The sequence below is a fragment of the Betta splendens genome, chromosome 15 (genome assembly GCF_900634795.4).
Source record: "Betta splendens chromosome 15, fBetSpl5.4, whole genome shotgun sequence".
NCBI classification, from domain to species: Eukaryota; Metazoa; Chordata; class Actinopteri; order Anabantiformes; family Osphronemidae; genus Betta; species Betta splendens.
The window spans coordinates 3086796-3102867 of NC_040895.2; the positions used below are offsets into that span (position 1 = coordinate 3086796).

Sequence of the window (16072 nt, forward strand, 5' to 3'; positions counted from 1 at the left end):
AATCACTGCAATGCAGGAAAACACCATCACTTACATAAACCTAAAACGCTCCATAACACTACGGGCAAAACCTAAACATGAACATAAGACACTCACAAACCTTTACTGGTGACAACAGGACAGGACATCAAAAGAACCCGAAAAGAACTCTTCACAATACTCCTCCCTGACTGGTAACGTGGCATAGCCTCCAGCTATTACCGTGTACACACCAACAATGTGTTCAAACAAAGCCATGCCTTAAATACTCATAAAGGCAGGTGGGTATCATCAACTCCTAAAGGCAGATGGGTATCATCAACTCATTACAGGCAGGAAATTAAACTCAGGTGATTACCCACATCAAAACACAGGAGCCCCTCTAGCGGCGCGGCGGCAGAAGGTGACATTTATTGTATTGTTTATGTCTTTTATTGCTTCATTCGGTGAGTCTGCAACAATGACACTCATCTTTTCACATTGTAAATCCAAGCAGATAGCTGTGAAACATTGTAACAGTGGATGTCACTCATAGACTCATGGGAACTGCTCAGCCTTGCAAGCAGGAGCAGGGTCAGCGAGCCCACGCATCCCACCCCCTAGAGTGTGTCAGTGATGGCCCTCTTTATGTAACAAAAGCAGCTGTTCACAGATGATTCAGGATGTCAGCTAGCCAAGCAGATCTTTTGAACACCTGGTAGATGAAGGTGGTATATTTAGAAAACTCAGTAGTCCTAGTGTTAATCAGGCAGTAGACAGTCCTAAACCCCCCATGGCCCCACAATCCACCCACACAGCTTCACACCTCAGTGTCCCCCATCCCCCTAACACCTCTCTCCACATTAAAGAGGGAGATGTGAACAAACTTTCTTTAAATCTTTAAACGACTGAACCCCGGAAAGCTTCAGGCCTGGACTTCCCCTACACCCTGAAGCACTGTGCCAACCAGCTGTCTCCAGTGTTGACAGACATTTTCAACACCTCACTGGAGACATGTGGAGACTTGTGACATGTGACTACAGAAACGTGGCCCTGTCCTATGCAGTCAAGTCTTTTAAGGGGCATCGTCCTCTCCTACCATCCAAGACATCACAGACCCCCTCCTGGACCTTCTACAGTTTGCCTACAGTGCCAACAGGTCTGTAGACGATGCTGTAAACATGGCCCTCTAGCATCGTCCAGCATCTGGACTCCACAGGATCCTACGCCATGATACTGTTTGTAGACTTCAGCTCTGTCTTCAACACAATAGTTCCATCCCTGCTCCATGACAAACTCTCCCTGTTGAATGTGCCCAACTCCATCTGCAGGTGAATCAGACTTCCTCACTCACAGACAGCAGTATGTGAGGCTAGGGAAGCTTGTCTCTGATTCTCTGCCCATCAGCACCGGAACCCCTCCAAGGCTGTGTCCTTTCTTCCCTGCTATTCTCTCTGTACACAAACGGCTGCACAATTGGACACGAGACTGTCAAATGATGACACCCCCCTCATTACTGACAGAGATGAATCAGCCTACAGGAGTGAGATAGCCAGTTTGGTATCAGAGACAAGGCCAAGCTGCAGTGGGTGATACACTCTGCAGAGAAGGTGATCTACTGCTACCTCCTGTCTCTCCAGGACCTGCACATCTCCAGGACCCAGAGACGGGCAGCCAGGATTGTAGCCAAACCCTCTCCCCCAGGACATGAACACTTTCAGCCCCTCCCCTCTGGCTCCCCAGTCCATCAGGACTAGGACCTCATGCCACCAGAACAGCTTCTTCCCCAGTCAGACTATTGAACTGTGCCCCAAACCAGATATCCTCCAAATTTGGTCTTTGGGTAAACATATGAGTAAAACATAAATGTTTGCCTTCTTCCATCAGCTTTGCCTCTGATAGACTGTCCTCAGGGTTACACAAGAAACAACAGCTCTCATTGCCAAGGTAAGAGCTTAGCTACTGGATCTCAGTCTATCCACTATGGGAAAACTAATATATCTCAAATGTGCTTAGTAAACTGGTGCATTCGGGCCATACTTTTAATGATAATGCCGATGTGGCACTGATGGGAGTCAGAGTAACTAATATAACAACCAGTAAAAGTCAGTCGCAATTAGTGTTAACGTACTGTCACATTAAGTCATAAATGATATTCCCATGAGTAAAACGTGGTGGGACCCATCATATAAGACTACATGTACAGTAATTGTTAGTGCAAAATTAACTACACTGCTCAAAAAATAAAAGGAACACAAAAATAACACATCCTAGATCTAAATGAATAAAATATTCTTTTTAAATACTTTGTTGTTTTCATAGAAATGTTTTAATTTTAATGTCCTCAAAACCAGTCAAAATTAGGCTAAGTAGCCTTCATCTTGGAGGAACTGCTTACACATTTCAGCCCCATGAGGTCTAGCATTGTCTTGCATCAGGAGAAGCCCAAGGCCCATCACACCAGCATATGGTCTCACAAGGGGTCTGAGGATCTTGCCTCGGTACCTAATAGCAGTCAGGCTACCTCTGGCGAGCACATGGCAGGCTATGCGGCCCTCCAAAGAAATGCCACCCCATACCATTATTGACCCCACTGCCAAACTGCTCATGCTGGATGATGTTGCAGGCAGCAGAACGTTCTCCATGGCATCTCCAGACTCTGTCACGTCTGTCACATGTCCTTAGTGTAAACCTGCTTTCATCTGTGAAGAGCACAGGGCGAATTGGCAAATTTGCCAATGTTGGTGTTCTCTGGCAAACACCATACTTCTTGCACTATGTGATCCCCACCTGTGGACATCGTGCCCTCATACCTCCCTCATGAAGTCTGTTTCTGACCGTTTCTGACAGACACAGCAAACATGGCCACAACTCACATTGATGTGCCATCCTGGATGAGCTACCTGAACCACTTGTGTGGGTTGTAGACCTCGTCTCATGCTACCACTAGAGTGAAAGCACCGTCAGCATTCAAAAGTGACCAAAACATCGGCCAGAAAGCATAGAAACTGAGAAGTGGTCTGTGGTCACCACCTGCAGAACCACTCCTTTATTGGAGGGGGGGGGTCTTGCCAGTTGCCTATAATTTCCACCCGTTGTCTATTCCATTTGCACAACAGCAGCTGAATCTGATTGTCAATCAGTGTTGCTTCCTAAGGGGACAGTTTGATTTCACAGAGGTGTGATTGACTTGGAGTTACATTGTGTTGTTTAAGTGTTCCCACTATTTTTGTTTGAGCAGTGTAGAGCAGCTCAGGTGTATGGTGAGTTAACTTTGTTTAACTTTAGCAGTTATGGGCTACTTGTATCACACCACAACTACAAAAAAATAAAAGCATCTCCCATGGGATCTCACAGTAGGTAGATCAGGTCAACGGGAATTTTGTACATAGTACAAGTACATATACAGGTCAAATAAGACCTGTAATTCAGTTGAAAATTTAAAACTTTAACGTTTCATGTATATACCGAATTAGCTATCTCAGAAAAATTCTCAGAAATTAAAAAAAAATTCTGAGAGCCTGAGCCACTAAACAGTTTCAGAGACACAGTTATGGTAAAGACTATTTACAATGAAAAATTATCCAAAAAGTTCAACCTTTACACATATGAGGAGAACCTTTACAGCATATACTGAGATGTGTGGTTTATGGTTTCACCTGATTTTTGATTATTTGCAGACCTGAATGAGTGCAAGTTACAGGGAGTGTGTCCCAATGGAAATTGTCTGAACACTGTGGGAAGCTACCGATGCATGTGTAAAGCTGGATTCATCCCTGATCCCATGTTCACCTCATGCATATGTAAGTCTGCAGTCATTTCATTCAACTGAGCAGATATTTAATGTGGTCTGCATGTCCATGTCAGGTTTGCACGTACAAATGTTTTATTATTATCCTACAATTAAAGTATGGAGGATGACACTGTGCAAATGCAGACAATGCAAAACAATAAGCATGTTGCTTATTTTATCAGAATCACACTCAAGCAGGTTTCATGTTGTTTATCCAGAAAAAGACTTAAACTATTACAAAACAATTGATCTTTAGCATTGAGGGCAGGTAGAACTGACTGGAACTTGAGGTCCAACAAAAAATCTATTGTAAAAAACAGTTCTGACCCATAGCTGCAGAATCTGACATCCTGAAATGATCCAACACATCAGTGTTAGATCATCATTACAACAATGCAACACATGTCTTGGTTCCATTGTGTCATGAGTGAAACGGTAGCCAGCAGAATTGGCCTCTTCCTTCAATGACTCACTGAGGTTTTTGCAGGTTCAGATGAGAACACCATTCACATGTATCCTGTGGAGATCTTCAGGAAGCTTTCAAACGCAATAAATATTAAATAAAGTCCTATTTAAAAATTAAGTGACCTGTAAACACGTCCTTAAAATGCCAATGGCCTCTTTGTAGTGAAGGTTCCATTTTCTCAGCTTAATTGTTTTAAAACTGCTCAAAAGTAACTACTTCTAGGTTTAGACTGACAGGACTGGGAAATGTTCTCATTAAGCACTACCACTGGCCAGTAGCGGGCAAACTTAATGGATTCTATGGTCAACAAACCCACAAAACTAAACCAGCTCCTAAGGCCGACAGACTGAACAGAGGGACAGGTAACAGACGTACAGGCAAAGTAAAACACTGAAAACTGGACTTGTCAAAGTACAAATCACTACAAAGTAGCTCGGAAATAAAAACACACTGAAGCAGGGGAGAAAGGTGTGAACAACAACTCACTACACAGTTTTGCCTCAACCTTTACTTCTGGTTCATTATTCATCATTGACCCAGAATTTAAGCTGCAGTATTCACAGTGACCAGTTGCCAGATTGTCTGTTTTTTATTGCCAGCATTCCAGTGTTTTTTTTGTATAGTCTTGACCGAGCCTTGACCCAGTTCTTGTTTTGACCACAACCTTGCCTGCACCCTTTGTACCGTCGCCTCCTGCCCGCCTGTGTTTTGACCTAGCCTGTTCTGACCGCCTCCTGCCTGCTCCTTGCCTGTATGTCTGTAACTGCTGAGTATCTGACCACCGCCTGTTTGACCTGCCTTTGCCTGCCGATTAAAACCCCCTGACCCAAGGTGCCTCACATTTACAGATGGAGCGGCAAATTTTCGCCGCCTCGCTCGTGCTGGATTTCATGCCGATTCACGCCGTACTTAGGTACCATTCCACCAAGCCCCCCTACACCAGTCATGACCCCCCACTGTGATGTACTTAATGCGTAGCTGCCTTGTTAACGCCCCCTAAGAAATGACCTGCAATTGCACATTCATGCACCAGGTAGAGCAGTGATGTCTAATCCACAGGTAGACTGGAAGTGCATGAAGTTTGTGTGTGTATGTATATGATACCTGTGGGTGAGGACAGAGAGGGAGAAAGAGTGGGGGTGGGAGGGGAGAGAGGAGAGAAGCACAACTACTGGACAGAAAGAGACAAGGTTAGTTAAACATGGGACAATGATGGGAGGTTATGGGACAGAGGAGGTAGAAGGAAACAGAGGAGCTCAGTGTATAAATTAAGTCCCCCAGCAGTCTATGTCTATTGCAGCTTAACTAAGAGATGGTTCCTGTGACTAACAATAATTGCCAGTGACCTGAACCATCTCTAACTATAAGCTTTATCAAAAAGGAAGGTTTTAAGCCTAATCTTAAAGGTGGAGAGTGTGTCAGCTTCTCGAACCTGAAGAGGGAGCTGGTTCCAGAGGAGAGGAGCTTGGTAGCTAAAAGCTCTGCCCCCTGTTCTACATTTAAACACTCTAGGAACCGCAAGTAGCCCAGCGCTCTGAGAACGAAGTGTTCTGCTGGGAGCATAAGGAACTATAAGGTCTTTAAGATAAGAAGGAGCTTTATCATTGAGTACTTTGTATGTGAGTAGGAGAATTTTAAATTCTATCCTACATTTTACAGGCAGCCAGTGCAGAGAAGCTAATGTAGGAGAAATGTGATCTCTCTTTCTAAGTCCTGTCAGAACTCTGGCTGCAGCATTTTGAATGAGCTGTAGGCTTTTTAAGGAGCTGTTAGGAAATCCTATGAGTAAGGAGTTACAGTAGTCCAGCCTAGAGGTAACAAATGCATGGATCAGTTTCTCTGCATCGCTCTGAGAGAGGATGCTTCTGATTTTAACTATATTTCTAAGGTGGAAGTAGGCGGTTCTGGAGATTTGTTTAATGTATGATGTAAAAGAGAGATCCTGGTCAAACATGACACCAAGGTTCCTCACAGTAGAATCTGAAGCTAATGTTATGCCATCCAGGGTGGCTATCTGACTCAATAGTGTCTCTCTCAGATTTTTAGGCCCAACAATAAGAATCTCGGTTTTATCTGAGTTTAGTTGAAGGAAGTTTTGGGACATCCAGGATTTGATGTCTTTTAAACAACCCTGAATTTTGACTAGTTGATCTGTTTCATTTGGTTCCAAGGACATGTATAGCTGAGTATCATCTGCGTAAAAATGAAAATTAATAGAATGCTTTCTAATAATCTCACCTAAAGGAGACATGTATAAGCTAAACAGAATTGGACCCAGCACAGAACCCTGTGGAACTCCATAGCTAATCCTTGTGCGTGTGGAGAATTTATCATTAACATGAACAAACTGGAATCTGTTCAACAAATAGGATTTAAACCATCCCAATGCTGTTCCATTAATCCCGATTCTATGTTCTAGTGTCTGTAATAGAATGTGATGATCAATTGTATCAAATGCAGCACTAAGATCTAACAGGACAAGGACAGAAACTAGACCATTGTCCGAAGCTAATAGAAGATCATTAGTGACTCTAACCAGAGCTGTTTCTGTGCTATGATGTTTTCTAAATCCTGACTGAAAATCTTCATACAGGTTATTCCCACTAAGGTGGTCAGATAATTGTTTAGCCACGATTTTTTCCAGAATCTTGGAAATAAAGGGTAAATTTGAAATGGGCCTATAGTTGGCTAGTTGTCCAGGGTCAAGGGTTGGTTTTTTCAATAGAGGTTTGACCACAGCCACCTTAAAAGCCTGTGGTACATAGCCTAGTTGTAAAGATTGGTTGATTTGATTTAATATGGATGAGCTGATTAAAGGTAGAACTTCTTTGAGTAATCTGGTTGGGATTGGATCTAAAAGACAAGTGGACGACTTGGAAGAGTTAATTATTGAGGTTAACTCCATATGAGTTATGGGGGAGAAGCTGTCTAGGTAAGACAGAGGATTTAATAAATTTAAATCTAGACAGTGCTTTCTGTCATTTGGAAGAAGTCGCTGCTGAATGTTTTTTCTAATGATGATAATTTTATTAGTAAAGTAGTTCATAAAGTCATTGCTGCTGAGATTTAAGGGGATAGTAGACTCAATACAGCTATGACTCTTTGTCAGCCTGGCTACAGTGCTGAAAAGAAACCTAGGGTTGTTTTTGTTTTCCTCAATTAGGGAGGAATAATATGTTTTTCTAGCAGCACAAAGTGCTTTTTTATATTTCATTAGACTGTCCTTCCATGCAATGCAGTTTACATTTATTTTGTTGGAACGCCACTGTCTTTCTAGTTGTCTAGTCCTTTGCTTTAGACTGCGGATGTCTGAGTTATACCACGGAGCTAACCTCCTCTGATTCACTGTCTTCTTCAGAGGAGCCACTGTGTCTAACATTGTACGTAGAGAAGCTGCAGCATCATCTACAAGACAGTCAACCTGTTCATAAGGATTAAGGTGACTGTTCTCTGTGTATCTGCAAGACATTGAGGCAAAAGATGATGGAATCATCTGCTTGAATCTGGCAACAGCATTGTCAGATAAACATCTGCTATAGTAACATTTCTTTCCAGCTGTTATAGGGTCAGTTGTGCTAAATTCAAAAGTTAATAAGAAATGGTCAGATAACAGAGGGTTTTGGGGAAGAACTATTAAATTATCAATTTCAACCCCATATGTCAGGACAAGATCTAGGGTGTGGTTAAAACGATGAGTGGGTTCATTTACCTGCTGTGTAAAACCAATAGTGTCTATTAAGGAGTTAAAAGCAGTGCTGAGACAGTTGCTGTCAACATCTACATGAATGTTAAAGTCTCCCACTACAATGACTTTATCTGTGCTAAGAACTAAGTCAGATAAGAATTCAGAGAATTCAGTTAAGAACTCTGAATATGGAGCAGGAGGACGGTAAACAATACAAAACACCACTGGTTTCTGAGTTTTAGAGTCTGGGTGAGAAAGGCTCAGAGTGAGGCTCTCAAATGAGTTATAACTATGTTTAGGTTTAGGAGTAATTAATAAATCTGATTTATAAACTGCTGCTACTCCTCCACCTCTACCTGTACTTCTTGGAACATGATAGTTTATGTGACTCATTGGAGTCGACTCATTTAAAGTAACATATTCATCCTGCTGCAGCCAGGTTTCAGTCAGACAGAACAGATCTATGTGATGGTCACTTATCAAGTCATTTATTAAAAAGGATTTAGATGAGAGAGATCTGATATTTAATAAACCACACTTTATTAGCTTACTATTACTTTGTTCCGTAAGAGGAACTGTTTTGATGTTTATTAAATTCTGGTAAGTCACTCCTCTTTGATTTGTTTGTGACTTGTATAGTTTAGGTGGTCGAGAAGCAGACACAGTCTCTATGCGATAACTAAGACTAAGAGTGGGTCGCGGCTGTAGAGAACATGCAGAGAGGCGTGTAAGACTGCGACTCTGCGTCCTGGGCTCCACTCTGAGTTGTCAAGCAGTGGGGGGACTAAGCAACATGGCCATGTTACTAGAGAGCAGAGAGGCTCCGTTCAACGTGGGATGGACGCCGTCTCTTCTAATCAGCCCAGGTTTTCCCCAAAAAGTGCTCCAATTAGCCACAAAGCCCACATCGTTTGCAGGACACCACCTAGACAACCAGCGGTGGAGCGATGACAGCCGGCTATACATATCATCGCTGGTCACATTGGGGAGGGGTCCAGAGAAAACTACGGAGTCCGACATTGTTTTGGCGAACGAACACACCGATTCAATGTTAGTTTTAGTGACTTCCGATTGGCGTAACCGGGCGTCATTAGCTCCTGCGTGTATTACGATCTTAGCGTACTTACGTTTATCCTTAGACAGGAGCTTAAGATAAGACTCAATGTCGCCCGCTCTGGCCCCAGGCAAACACCTAACTATGACCGCTGGATTCTCTAACTTCACGTTTCGGACTATGGAGTCACCAATGATCAGAGTGGGTTTCTCAGCGGGTGTGTCGCTGAGTGGGAAAAATCTGTTTGAAACGTGAAGCGGTTGGTGGTGAACCGTGGGCGCCTGCCTAAAGCTACGTTTCTTACGAGCCGTGACCCAGTCGTTGCCCAGCTGCCTGGGACCTGCCGGGGGACTGGTAGCAGCTAAGCTAGGAGGCTCCGCACCGGCTAAAGGGACCTGGCTAGCTGGCCTGTTTTCTAAAGTGCGAAGCCGAGACTCTAAGTCTAACAACCTCGCCTCCAACCCTGCAACTAGCGTACACCTATTACAGATCCCATTACCATCACTAAAGGAGGCAGAGGATAAGCTAAACATAAGACACACCGAGCACCGAACAGAGCGAGAGGGAGAGGAAAAGGGGGAAGCCATAGCAGGAAAGTAAGCTAGGAGCTACGCTAGCGGAGAAAACACTTAGATAACAGTGTAAATTAGCAGGACGTTTAATGAAAGGAAAAGATGCTTGAGTGTTACAAGCTTGTTTTGCAATTTTCAGCAGTCGCTATCAGATATAAAACGATAATATTTAGAAAAGAGCGGAGAGTAACGCTGTACACACACAGCGGCAGCAAACCTCAGTAACCGGAAGTGACTCGATACGCTTACCGTCAGTCAGCCAACCACCAAACACTCAGCCAACCACCAAACAGTACATGGAACGCCATAACCAAGTGGCTGGCATAGTATACAGGAACATCTGCGCAGAGTATGGACTGGAAACCCCAAGATCAAAGTGGGAAACACCTCCCAAGGTGGTAGAGAACGAGCGAGCCAGGATCCTGTGGGACTTCCAGATCCAGACTGACAGAAGGGTAATGGCGAACCAACCAGACATTGTGGTGGTGGACAAAGAGCAGAGGAAAGCCGTAGTGGTGGATGTGGCAATACCAAGCGATGGCAACATCAGGAAAAAGGAACATGAGAAACTAGAGAAATACCAAGGGCTCAGAGAAGAACTGGATAAGGCTTGGAAGGTGAAGGCCACAGTGGTGCCTGTGGTGATTGGAGCACTGGGGGCAGTGACCCCCAAACTGGAGGAGTGGCTACAACAGATCCCTGGAATAACATCCGACATCTCAGTCCAGAAAAGTGCAGTCCTAGGAACAGCAAGGATACTGCGCAGAACCCTCAAGCTTCCTGGCCTCTGGTAGAGGACCCGAGCTTGGAAAGTGGATGAGACCACCCGCGTAGGGTGAGAAGGGAGTTTTTTTTTTTTTATATATACCAGACTGAAAGTTTTGACATGACTCAACTTCCACACAACTTCACCTGAGCCATATAAACCAGATATATTTGTAAACTGCTTAAGAAAATTCATGGATCCATAGCTTTAAAGGTTCCGCTCAAATCAAGGCTTTGTTAACATAATGCTGTATGAAGGAATTTAGTGTCTGTCCATACAGTAGGTCACCCTCAGAGGACCAACAGCCTAGTGGTTAAGGCACAGAAGCTCCCAGCTAGAGACTCCTGGTTTAAACTTGCCTCTGGTGTCTTTTGTTTACCACACAAATTCAAGTGACACAAAATACAGAGATCTGTGCATCCCATTTTCTGTTGACAAGGCGGGAAGAATCAGACAGACAAGAATGGACAGACACTGGGCCTGGTTGTACAGCAGGAAATCAGCATAATCATCCACCATATCCAGTGATAAAAGGATCTGAATACATATGTGTTACCAGAGTTATGCCAGCTGATATTCTTTTAGTTCTGTCATTTCAATCACCTTTACTGCCAAATGTTACCACAATCGGCCGATTGTGACGGCTTATTAATTTTCAACTTCAAGTTAATTAAGACTTTTCTTAAAGTAGAAACATTACCAAAAGTGCAGAAACCTGTACCATGAGTTAAGTTAGGCATTATCCTTTATTTACAATAGGCTTTACTTCACACCTGTAAAGAACTGGCTCATCAGTTGAACAAAGGACTGTGAGAAGTTGTGAAGACCACATCCCCCATGAAGGACATATAATGTAGAAGTTCCTTGAGAAACATTTCTGCTCTAAAAGAATGTACCCAACTTTCAGACAACCTAGTTTAGAAAATAGTCAAATGAACTGGATGTTTATAAAATCTGTAAATAAAACTTGTTAAAAAGAAATCGTTTTATGGCTTCAGGATTTAAAAGTTTCTTATATTAAGCCACCAACTAACAAAAACGGTTTGTTTAAAAAACTGTGGGTGGGTTATGTAAGTTATGTGCTTTAACCACAAGGCTCTTTGAAGTAATGGATCTCTGAAGAATCTTCTGTTTAAGTAGTTCACAAACGTATCTGGTTACATCACATCAGGTAACAGCACTGCAGGACTCTGATGCTTTGGGGAGAAGGGGGTGGTGTGAAACCAGTCTAACTAGTGGTGTGGAACGGTCGTTCTGTTTTTCTTCTTTGTATTTTGGTGTGTCTCAATCGTCCATGTCCCGTCTTCAGCTGGTACAAAATGCTGCTGCTCACTTGCTGAGTGGAACTCGCAAGAGAGAGCACATTACCCCGGTTTTAGCCTCACTGCACTGGCTGCCTGTCCATCTTAGAGTTCATTTTGAAATTCTTTTATTTGTTTTTAAGTCTTTAAATGGTCTTGGCCCTCCCTACCTTTCTGAGCTGCTATGTGTGCACTCCCCCTCTCGGTTGCTCAGATCAGCTAACCAGCTGCTTTTGTATGTGCCAAAGACAGAACGGAGGCTCAGGGCATTTGCGGTTGTAGGACCTAAGTTGTGGAATGCATTGACACTGCAAGTTAGACAGGCCCCCTCACTGACTGTTTTTAAATCTAAGCTCAAAACTCATTTTTTCTCCTTGGCTTTTGACCCAGTATGAGAACTTGGCTTTAACAATTTTATTGTATTTTATTCCTTATGGTTCTTTTAAATTTTTAATTTTATTTAAATGTTATGTTGGAAATAGCATTTTGATTGCACTTTTAATATGTTATATTCTTTTATTCTATTTTATTTTAAACTGTTAAGCACTTTGGTCAGTCTGCTGTTTTAAAAGTGCTTTATAAATAAAGTTGACTTGACTTGACTACATTACATGTCCTTCATGAGGGACGTTGTCTTCACACCTTCTCACACTCCTTTGTTCAACTGATGAGCCAGTTATTTACAGGTGTTGAATTGAAGCCTATTGTAAATGGACGATAATGTGTACTGTAACTTTACTCAGACTGAAGGGTCCTGCACTTTTGGTAATGTTTCTACTTTAAGAAAAGTCTGTGAGTTAACTTGAAAATTATTGAGCCGTCACAATCAGCTGATTGTGGTGACATTTGGTAGTAAAAGTGACTAAAATGACACAGAACTGAAATAATATCAGCTGGCATAACTCTGTGACACATATATGTATTTAGATGTCCATTTATTATTGGATATGGTGGATGATGATGCTGATTTCCTGCTGTACAACCAGCCCCAATGTCTGTGAGCCATATCAACTCTTTCAGTCTGAAGCAGAAACAAGATTCTACAATTTGTGTTCTTCTTGGAGGAGCGTTCATCACATCTACTCACTTTTGTGTCTTTTGTTCATGTAACGAGCCAGTTCTTTGCAAGTGTGAAGGGAAGCCAAACTGGAGGATAATATGGAACTTCCCGCAGACTGAAGAAGCTATTGGTCTTTGTCATGCGAGGATGCCTGACATTAGCTTCAATGTTGTGGAGACACAGGTTATTGGCCGGGAGTTGGATGGGACTGTACCCTTTGAGGGATCCTTCATTATCAGGATCGTTCACCCTTCGGTTAGCCATTCAGGGTGAGTCCCATCCCTTAGCAGCTGGTTCATTTGTGCTGCCAGGCGCTCATGGATTGCAGTGAGCTTCTTTAGCCAGTAGGCGTGGATCATGTCAGGGCCGGGTGCTGTCCAGTTTTTCATACCTGTGACTCTTTGTTGGATGTCTGCCAATGTGATAGTCACTGGATTCTGTTCAGGGAGGTTGCTGTGGTCTTCCCTCAGATCCACCAGCCACTGTACATCGCTGTTGTGTGATGCCTCCCTTTCCCATATACCCTTCCAGTACTGTTCAGTTTCCAGCCTTGGTGGGTCTGCTCTGCTATTATTACCCTGCTATTGAGAGTACACTTTTGCAGGTTGTGTTGCGAACAGCCGGTTAATTCGTCTGGCTTCGCTGTCTCTGGTGTATCTCTTTAGGTGGCTGGCCAAGGCTTCTAGCCTCTGCTCGGCAGTTTCGAGTGCTTCAGGTATGGGCATCTGGCTGTACCTCTTGGGCATGGGTCTTTTCATTGCACCTCTCTGGGCCTCTGGGTCATTTGGCTCACTTCCCTCCGAGCTGCCTTGATTTTTGCCTCCAACCTTTGTTTCCATGGTGGGTATTGTTTCTCACGGCTCCCATGGTTGCTCTTATAACCAAGCTCCTCTAGGATCACTGATGCTGAAGCGTATATTAGCACATTGGTTTCTGTGATTGTTGTGGTAGGGATCGCTCTCAATGCTGCACTCACATCTTCCGTGAGACTTTCTGATGGTACTTCACTTAGCCGTTGTAGTTGGCGTTGGGGTTGCCTGTTCAATTTCTATCTTTTAGGTCAGTCGCTGCCTCGCTCAGTGTATCTGTGCTCATTGGGGCTTCGTATACAATTTCCGGTTGGGTAGATGGTGAAATTTTTTTTCCAAGCTCGGGTCCTCTACCAGAGGCCAGTGAGCTTGAGGGTTCTGTGCAGTATCCTTACTGTTCATAGGACTGCACTTTTCTGGACTGAGATGTCGGATGTTTTTCCAGGGATCTGTTGTAGCCACTTCTCCAATTTGGGGGTCACTGCCCCCAGTGCTCCGATCACCACAGGCACCACTTTGCCCTTCCCCTTCCAAGCCTTATCCAGTTCTTCTCGAAGCCTTTGGTATTTCTCTAGTTTCTCATGTTCCTTTTTCCTGATGTTGCCATCGCTTGGTATTGCCACATCCACCACTACGGCTTTCCTCTGTTCTTTGTCCACCACCACAATGTCTAGTTGGTTCGCCATTTCCATTCTGTATGTCTGTATCTGGAAGTCCCACAGGATCTTGGCTCGCTCTTTCTCTACCTCCTTGGGAGGTGTTTCCCACTTTGACCTTGGGGTTTCCAGTCCATACTCTGCGCAGATGTTCCTGTATACTATGCCAGCCACTTGGTTATGGCGTTCCATGTATTCTTTCCCTGCCAGCATCTTACACCCTGCAGTTATGTGCTGGATTGTCTCAGGGGCCTCTTTGCACAGTCTACACTTTCTACAATCTTGTCTGGTGTGGTAGATCTGGGCTTCTATGGCTCTGGTTCTCATTGCCTGCTCCTGTGCACCCAGACTGAGTGCCTCTGTGCTGTCCTTGAGCCCAGCCCTTTCAAGCCATTGGTAGGATTTGTTGAGATCAGCCACTTCAGTTATGTTCCGGTGGTACATCCCGTGCAAGGGCTTGTCCTCCCATGATGGTCCCTCTTCCAGCATCTCATCCTCTGTTCTCCACTGCCTGAGACATTCACTCAGCACATCATCTGTCGGGGCCTTGTCCTTAATGTACTTATGGATCTTGGATGTTTCATCCTGGATAGTTTTTACAAACTAAAAAAGCACTTAGTTTAAACATGGAAACTCCTCCCAGTGCATTACTAGATGTGATTGATGTATGTTGTACGTGGCCTTGCAGAGAACACGCTGTATGCTGCCTCTGCTGAATCACAGCTGGGATAGGATCCAGCATGACCCAGAGGACAAAGCGGCAGAAAGCGAGTGGAAATAATTACAATTAACAAACTTAAAGTAACAATGATTTACTGACGGGGGGTTGGAGATCAGGGAAAACATGGAGGACTAAAGGAAAACACAAAGCCACACTTCTGGGTGCCTTCATCTGAGCAAGATTTTTCTTTCTGTTGTGCATGTATGCTGGCATGTTTTCTTTAAAAACACGTGTCTGTGCTTGGTTTGTTCAATGTTGTTGTATTTGCTTGATTTCTTGAAATAGTTGTAAGCACAAAATGTGATTTTCTGACTTTGCTCTGCAATGTACAGTGCATCATGTGCAATCATGTGCAATCATGGTTGATTAGACACTAGAATCAGACCACTTCTGCAGTTAATTCCTAAACAAGCATCGCCGTAATGCAGTAAATGCCTGAGACATTCACTCAGCACATCATCTGTCGGGGCCTTGTCCCTAATGTACTTATGGATCTTGGATGTTTCATCCTGGATAGTGGCTCTCACACGCACTAGTCCTCGGCCTCCATCCTTGCGGCTAGCGTACAGTCTCAGGGTGCTAGATTTTGGGTGGAACGCTCCATGCATGGTGAGTAGCTTTTGTGTCTTAATATCTGTGGTCTGTATCTCTTCCTTCGGCCACCTTATTATTCCCGCAGGTTATCTGATCACTGGCAGGGCGTAGCTGTTTATTGCCCAGGATTTGTTCTTGCCATTGAGCTGGCTTCTTAGGACTTGCCACTTTTACTCGTTGGAGGTATCAGTTGCTTCGCAACGAATGTGTGTTTCTCCGTTCCCATTTTGCCGCAAGTTCCCCTTGTTAGACCGGGCATCATTATGAGGTAGGCAGTAGCTTGAAGCGTCTTGCCCAAGGACCCACAATGGATGCTTATTCGCCCTAACCGGGATTCTAATTTGGACCACCCCGTATGCAAGTCCTGCAACTTTACCGATTGAGCTATCCAGTGAGCTAAATATATATATATATATTTATGTGTGTGTATATATATATATATATATATATATATATATATATATATATATATATATATATTATATATATATATATAATATATATATATATATATATATGTACACAAACGTGCATGAATGTGCAGTTGCAGGTCAAGATTTAGGGGGCATTAACAAAGCAGCTACGCATTAAGTACAAATCCAGCAGGAGCGAGGCAGCGAAAATTTGCAGCTACATC

General features: G+C 43.6%; 1 protein-coding gene across 6 annotated transcripts in view; it reads left to right on the forward strand.

Moving 5' to 3' along the window:
• ltbp1 (latent transforming growth factor beta binding protein 1) overlaps window positions 1–16072 on the forward strand; it is a 151449-nt gene that overhangs the window by 64027 nt on the left and 71350 nt on the right. For 4 of the 6 annotated variants that reach the window (XM_029174971.3, XM_029174965.3, XM_029174966.3 and 1 more), the window contains exons 9-10: window positions 1846–1905; window positions 3639–3761. The exons of the other annotated variants lie outside the window; for them this stretch is intronic. In XM_029174971.3, the coding sequence (XP_029030804.1) occupies window positions 1846–1905; window positions 3639–3761 (183 nt within the window). The remainder of the gene's footprint in view (window positions 1–1845; window positions 1906–3638; window positions 3762–16072) is intronic. 6 annotated transcript variants of the gene reach the window in all.